General features: G+C 41.9%; 1 protein-coding gene across 1 annotated transcript; it reads left to right on the forward strand.

Annotated features, from left to right (window-relative positions):
• Window positions 1-797: 797 nt before the first annotated feature.
• Window positions 798-7,559, forward strand: LOC144062993 (potassium voltage-gated channel subfamily V member 2-like). The gene is made up of 2 exons (XM_077584869.1): window positions 798-3,502; window positions 6,370-7,559. Exons 1-2 carry the CDS (start codon window positions 2,252-2,254, stop codon window positions 6,673-6,675), a joined length of 1,557 nt encoding a protein of 518 aa, XP_077440995.1. The 5' UTR covers window positions 798-2,251; the 3' UTR covers window positions 6,676-7,559.
• The last annotated feature ends 190 nt before the right edge of the window (window positions 7,560-7,749 follow it).

Below are 7,749 nucleotides of genomic sequence, written 5' to 3' on the forward strand. Positions count from 1 at the left end.
TTCATTAAAAGGCAAGTCAAACCTCCAAAATGTCTTGTCAATAATATGTTCTATGCAGCCCCACTAGTCTAAATACGGTATTCTGGATAATATTGTGTTAGCGGAATATGAGTTAAGCAGCAAAATCCAGCAGTTTTTATCAATATCAGAAGGCGGCCATTTTGTCACTTGGTGTCGACTGAAAATGATATCACAGTTGCTCAGGTATTAACCAATCACAGCGCAGCTTCAGAAAACAGGTGAGCTGTGATTGGTTAATACCTGAGCCCTGAGCAACCGTGAAGACAGCAAGTGGCAAAATGGCCGCCCTCTGAGATGGCTAAAAATGACTGGATTTTGCTGCATAACTCATATTCCACAAATGTAATATTAATCAAAATTGTCATGTTTAGACTAGTAAGGTCACATGTAACATATTATTGTCAAGAAATGTTTACGGTAGACTTCCTCTTTAACTGGTCCAGGTCCAGATAGTCATGTTAAGGGGACATGTAGATGTAACATGGCTTTGTCACCTCTGTCTTGATATGGTTTATGTTCAGTAACTCTGCCTAATTTAAGTGTGGAGCTGGATGTATTGTTTTGATTTCAGTTGGTTAGCACATTTTTTGGCAAAAATAATTCGGTGCCTGATCTTAATTAACTCATTCACTGCCATTGACAGCTATAGATGTCATAAATTCATTTGAACTATTTCTATTAGTTTAACATTTTTCCCCCACTTTCAAGAGTATAAAAACCTAGAATTAACTAGCTAAGTCATGCGATTAATTACAATTTAAAAAATAATAATCACCTGACACCCCAAATTTTTAAATAAATAAAATAATTGTAATTATTATTTTGAATACTCTTTTTTTTTTTTTTAGAAAAGATTATTAAAAATTTGGGGCGTCAAGCGATTACCATTTTTAATCGTAATTAATAGCATGACTTCACTAGTTATCTCGATTAATCACAAATTTTATATCTGTTGTAATACAATTAAAAAAATTCTAGGTTTTCATACTCTTGTTAACAAAAGTGGGAAAAATGTTAAACTAAAAGAATAAAAAATGAATTTTTGACGTCTATAGCCGTCAATGGCAGTGAATGAGTTAATCTAATATACTGTAGTGAAATTTGTCTTGAAATCCTCATGAACACAATGGCCTTACACTATGGGGTATATACCACGAAGGAGGCGGGACTTCTGACTTCCTGGTTTTCACACATCAGCTTTGTTTCCGTTTCCTGTTTGTGACGTGTGGGCCGCGTCCCAGTTCTTGCGCTTCCACCTTAGTGCCCCTCGGTTGCGCGTTTCCGTCGACGTGTGCAAGTGTGTTGTGTGTCTGACTCAGTTGTCCGAAGCATTTCAGAGAGTTGAGATGCCCTGCGCAGTCAGGGGGTCCGAGTGTTGGAACGCGGCCATCAGTGGCCGGCAACAACGCTGATGTGTGAAAGTCAGAAGTCCGTGGCATCTGCCCCATATCAGCCTTGTTCACGTTTATTTATGTATTCCTGAAGATATGAAAATATAACCTGAAGCGGAGAGAGGGAATATTTTATTTTGCTTTGTTTTACTCTGCTCTTTTCTGCCAGATCGGTTTTGCGACTGCGAATGTTATCATTTGGATACTAAATACAAGTTAAATGAATGAAAAAAAAAAAGTTAAATAAATATAAAGTAGGAAGTTGCAATGTACATTAATAGAATTTCAAAAAAATAAGGAATGTGTTGTTAAACGAAACATTCAAGTTAGCATGAGTAATAAAATTTAGTTCTACTTTTGTGAAACATTGTATTTCCTCCCACAAGTTGTTTTGGTCAAAAAATAGGAACATCTGATTTGAAAGGGGAACCAAAAGCACAGGTCCTCACCTGGCCCTTTGTCTTATCTCTTGAAAATCCTTAAATCAACTTTGTTTGCTTATCCCGGCCACCCCCACTATATTTACAACTTCTTAAGGAAACTTGGAGACTCACCAATAAGATTAAGTGGCTCAAACGTTTACTCCTAGTGACTGTTCTACTAACCCATCAAACGCCTTTGAGTCCTCTACGCAGGAGGAGGATAGTCCCCAGTAAACAGGAAAGACTGCCTTTTACTGGAATATCAGCGCAACCGGGACCACATGGATTCGTGTTGACGAGTCAGCAAGTTAACATGAGCCGGGACACTCACTTTCCTGTCGGGTTTCCTGTTTTGCTTCTCTCCTTTTTTTGTTCCGTCTCACTAGAGCTGACTTCCTGCCTTTAACCGCAGGTGCGATGGCTGTAGACGGCGCTCCGCTGCAGAGCCGTTTGCAAAGCCGCCGCAGCACAATCAACTGCCTGTCAAAGGGTGGAAGAGACAAGAAGACGTTTCCGTTTTCTCAGCACAATGCAGTGAAAGCGTGGAGCTCTCTGGAGAACCTGGACTCTGCCGAGTGCCCGGCCAGTGAAGAGAAACCCAAACAGCAACATAACATTAAGATTAATGTTGGCGGCAAAGTTTTCCACATCCCCAAAAAGTGTGCCATGAAATATCCTCACACCCGCATCGGCTCTCTGGCAGCCAGCACGGACCGAGCCCAACTCATCACCCTCTGTGATGACTACTCGGTTAAAAACAATGAATTCTTCTTTGACCATGACCCTGCTTTCTTTCACCACATTTGCCATTTTTATGCCAGCGGAGAGCTGTGGATCATCCGAGAAATGTGCCCGATCCACTTTGAGGAGGAGATGGCGTACTGGGGCTTGAGCCTCAAGGACACCACGCGCTGCTGCTGTTTGGTGTTTGAGGAGAAGGTGGATGAAATGAAGGACAACCTGAAGGTGGAAAGGGAACTCATGGCCGAGATTGAGGTCAAGTACGACAGTGAGTTATTCAAGGACATGGTGCTCGGGAAGGTTCGAGAACGCCTTTGGAACGTCGTAGAGAATCCCTACTCGTCGATTCGGGCCAAAGCCTTCAGCGTGCTCTCCAACCTCTTTGTTCTCTTTTCTATTGTGGCGATGTCTCTCAACACGGTGGAGGAGCTTCAAAACTATCGAATTGGGGGGAAAACCCACATGGAGTGGGTGGAGATCTTCACCATTGTGTTCTTTGCTTTGGAGTATCTAACTCGCCTTACCACCACGCCAAACATCCGAATCTTCATGAAGAGTGGGCTCAACTTTGTGGACATGGTGGCGGTCATGCCTTATTTCGCCCAAATCATGCTGGAAGCCGCTTTTGCCTCGGAGGACGGGAACACGCACGGAGACCTGAGGACGCTGGCGAGCGTCAGCAAGTTGAGTCATGTCCTGAAAGTGGTCAAACTGCTGAGGATCTTTCGCATTTTAAAGCTGGCCCGCCACTCAACCGGCATGAGGGCCTTCGGGTTCACGTTGCGCCAGTGTTACCAGCAGGCTTCGTGCATATTGCTCTTCATTGCCATGGGGATCTTTACTTTCTCTGCTCTCCTGCACTCGGCCGAGAGGGAGACGGAGGGGTCCCCCATCAGCAGTATTCCGTACGCCTGGTGGTGGGCCGCAGTGAGTATAGATACATAGTAGACACACACTGCTAATCATCTAGTTCTGCCTTTTTTTGAGTTTATGAGATGAAGAGTTGAAGTGATTCTGACACAGCTCCATCCAGCAAAGTGAATAAAAACTGATTGAGGAAAATGAAGATTGTGTAACAGTGGTCTCGAACAAATAAGCATGGCTCCCTTAATAGTTGCCTGCTCCACTCAAGAAGAAAATTCCATTGCATTCTCAGGGCGCAGAAAGTCGACCCGCCAGGCTTCTTTGTTAGTTTTTCCTGGTTTTTGGACAGGTTGTGACCTGGAGGAATTCCGCCTTTGGGGGATCAATAAAGTAATCTGAAGCTGAATTGGTGCATTTAAGTAGCTGCAATTTACTATAGCCACTTTTGTGAAAAGTGGTGCAATTTGGATCGGTCTGTCACACCCTTGTACAGCATCAAAAATATTTTTTAATTTTTACCAGATTTTGCAGTGGTGTAGACCCTGGAACCCACCTGAAAATATCAGCCCCTGCACTGAACAGCGGCTGAATCCCAGCTTCTACGTTCAGAACCAAAACAGGAGCAATCTGTTTTAAGATGACTGATGGTTACTTGGGAATCATTCATGTGATATTTTCACCATTTGGACTTTGACACAGATCAGAAAGAAAACCATTTTAATTTTAATCCTCTTTATTCACCACTGTTATAAAGAGAAATGTTGCTAGTTTAGTTGAAATTTTGCATATTTATAAAAACTCTACATCTATATAAAATGCATTTATTAGCAGCAAATGTCATTTTTAGTGTATGTCGCGGGCTGCTTAAAAATGGATGTTGGCCACAAATGGCCCCCCATACCATAGTTTGGACACCCCTGAGATAGGGTAGCATACTCTGTAAAAAAAAAGTGTGCCAGCATAGTAGCAACACAGTGTATAACTCAGAAGTAGAACCATCATCAAATCTTCTGTGCGTCCATACCTATTTTTATGCGACACTTCCCTTTCCTCACATTCTCTTGCCGTCCAAACGAAACTTTTGGACTGCTGTTACTTCCACATCCTCCCATCTTAAACTACTGCCAACTCCGTAAAGCTTTTTGACACTTACTGCAGGTGGTTGGCTGGCAATGAGGATCTTGCAAATTGTCCGCGTTCCAACACTCGCACCACCACCACCCCTTCGCCCCCCAACCGCACGCTCCCGCTCATTGGCGGGAGGGCGTCTCGACTATCTGAGATGCTTTGGACACTGAGACAGATACTACACACTCGCACCCGTCGACGGGAACCCGCAACCGAGGGGCACAAAGGCGGAAGCGCAAGTACTGGGACGCGGCCCAGTCGTCGCAAACCGGAAACAGAAACAAAGTTGATGGATGAAAACCCAAAAGTCGGAAGTCTCGCCTCCTCCGTGGCATAGAGTCTATACTGTAATGTGATGTGGTAGGGTTAGTGTTATAAGATCTGATAAAACAGCACACAAAGCTACCAGGGCGATAGTTTAACAGCAATGAAAGAAATAAAGAAGTCGCTTCAAGGTCAAAAATCCGTGTGGGCGGAGTCAAATGTTTCTGTCCACCTGACGTGGCGGCACGCCTCGAACTGCACTCTGCATCCAGGGCTTACTCACCTCGTGACCAAGTGAGCCGACTTTGTCGCAGTACTGCATTTAGTGAATTTTCCGACGCCTCTGGCGACTATTACAAGACAGCGACAAGTATCAAGTTAGCATTTTTGGGATGGAATGATTAAAGACCCTTTCACATCCAGACTGAAAATAAATGGCGTGTGCTCAAACTCGTGACAGATGTTTTCAATGAATAATCTAAAAAGTTGGGTCTGTCCCCTATTAACCGAATTTGGGTTATTTATTTATTTTTTACCCAACTGTTTTTATGTGAAAGGATTTTCTGTTGCATGGCTTTGACCACATGACATTTTTTTTGCAGTCTGGATGTGAAAGGGCTTGGAGGGATTCTTCAGTAACATGAACCCAAAGAAATTTGGATTTGTTGCTCATTGCTTTTTTTGTGATTCCTAAAGGAATAACCAACAAAACAACCCATTTTTTTTGCGTTATTTTGTACAAAACAACCCAATTTTTTATTTTTTTAAGTAAAATTTTTTAAGGTGTATTTAACGTTTATTTTTAAAAAAATTTAACCAACCCAATTCTGAGTTTTATATTTATCAATTTTTGAGGTATTTTATTCTATTTTTGGGGTGTTTTGTGGGTTATCATTATTATAAATTGGGTCGGTCCCTTTTTGGCTCAATTTGGTTTATTTTTAACCCAGAGTGTTCTTCAAAATTGTTTGCTGTTACACTTGTTTACCGGCTTTTTAACTTGGACAGCTTCAACTCATTTTTTTTTTTTTTTTAATAAAATGGTGAATTCCAGCATTGGGCCATGCATTTTTTTTACTTGGGTCAAAAGATGAGGAGAATTCTGTGAATAAATGAATCAATTCCATGGAACAAATATTAGATTTTTAGGCTTTAAATGCAGCTAAGCGTTTCTGATATTGTTTAGGTCAGCTGACCAACCACCACTGGGGGATTTTTGAACAGGCAGCATGGTGGCCTGCCTGCTGGTGGGCACATTTTTCCCGCTTGCCTACATTCTAAAAACATACATGGTCCACGGGGATAAATAAACTTCTTATTCTGAATGTTATCATCACAGACTCTAAATAGTCTATTCTGTGGATGTAAGTGTGAATGGTTGTTTGTCGACATACATGTGGCCTCATAACATGACTACCACCCACGACCCTAATGGGGATAAAAGCATTACAGTATAGAATTCTCGATCCAAGCATTTTGATTGAATGAATCATTTTTATGAAGTAAATAACTCGCTCATTAACTTTCTTCTATCTTAGGTCAGCATCTCCACTGTGGGCTACGGGGATGTCGTCCCCGTGACCATCCTGGGTCGAATCGTGGCCTTTGGCTGCATCTCCTTTGGAATCATCCTAAACGGAATGCCCATCTCCTTCCTTTTTAACAAATTCTCAGATTACTATGCCAAGCTAAAGGCCCAAGAGTACAACACCATCTCGGTCCAACGCCGCTTGCAGCTCAGAAGGCGTCTTCGACACAGGATGGGCACGGGGTTCCGTCCCACGGAGGGAGAAGACAGTCGCTCCGAAGCATCCAGTGACATTCCTCAGCCAACCCATGCTTGAGAAGCAAAGTTCAAACTTGAGTTTGAAATAATCAGTGCCTGTACATGTAAGGAAATATGTGTGATGATGAGAATAGTATAAACAAATCATTCACTGTCTTAATACATAAATTGCAGTATCAGGTTAATAGTTTGTCTTCTGTATTGATTATAGTATCTACCAAAAAAAAGGTCACATTTCCGTTTCCTTTTTTGGGGTGTCATGTGGTGTGCAAATGCACTGTGCACAGCTTGACGCGTCAGCCATTCAAATGACTTTGACACTACAAACGCTTGTTTTCCCCCAATTAATAATTCACATCGCCATATAAAAAAAATAAACCCAAAACTTGTCACAGTGATGCTATCACTGGTCAACACATGCATGCCTTAACAGCTCAACTGTATCAATATTGTAACCCGCCACACAATGTCAGGAAGTTGCCACATCAACTGAGCAATACGTGTCATGATGTAAGTTCTTGTTGTGGCGCTTTTCAGCTACGTTTCCCACAATGACTTCTGTTTTACTTAATGTGCCCTCACCTCAAACATGCTCACCCGCTGCGGTCTGTTAATGTGGTGTATAAAAAAACTATTTTCAAGTTGACGCTTGTCCTCTTTCTTCGTTAAACAAACTTGTCATTTTTGTTTTCAAGAGTTGAGTAGATGTGCCTTCATCTTTTGTAAGGTTGGTAGGTTACAACTTTAATCCATTCTATGACCAAACGGTAACCACACAAATAAATGAGTGACATGCCATTTTTCCATGAGTGACATGCCATTTTTCCATCCCATTCCCTCCCATTCCAGTTTGAAAATGTTTTAATAATAATAATAATAATAATAAAAACACTGTACTGTATAGAAACAACTAAGTCGATTTAAATAAACTTACTGTGTGTAGCATTTGCGTGTGTGCCTGAAGGGGCGTGGCCTAGTAAGTGACGTCAGGGGCTCAAGTCAGCTATGTTGACCTTTTATTCTCATTTTGTATTTGTGTGCTTGACTGTCCTGTTCAATAAAGGTCTCTCTTTGCCGCAGGGGCATTACATTAACTTATGGCTCCATTTTGGTTTTCATTTCACTCCAGCTG

The sequence above is a fragment of the Vanacampus margaritifer genome, chromosome 13 (assembly GCF_051991255.1).
Source record: "Vanacampus margaritifer isolate UIUO_Vmar chromosome 13, RoL_Vmar_1.0, whole genome shotgun sequence".
Lineage (NCBI taxonomy): Eukaryota > Metazoa > Chordata > Actinopteri > Syngnathiformes > Syngnathidae > Vanacampus > Vanacampus margaritifer.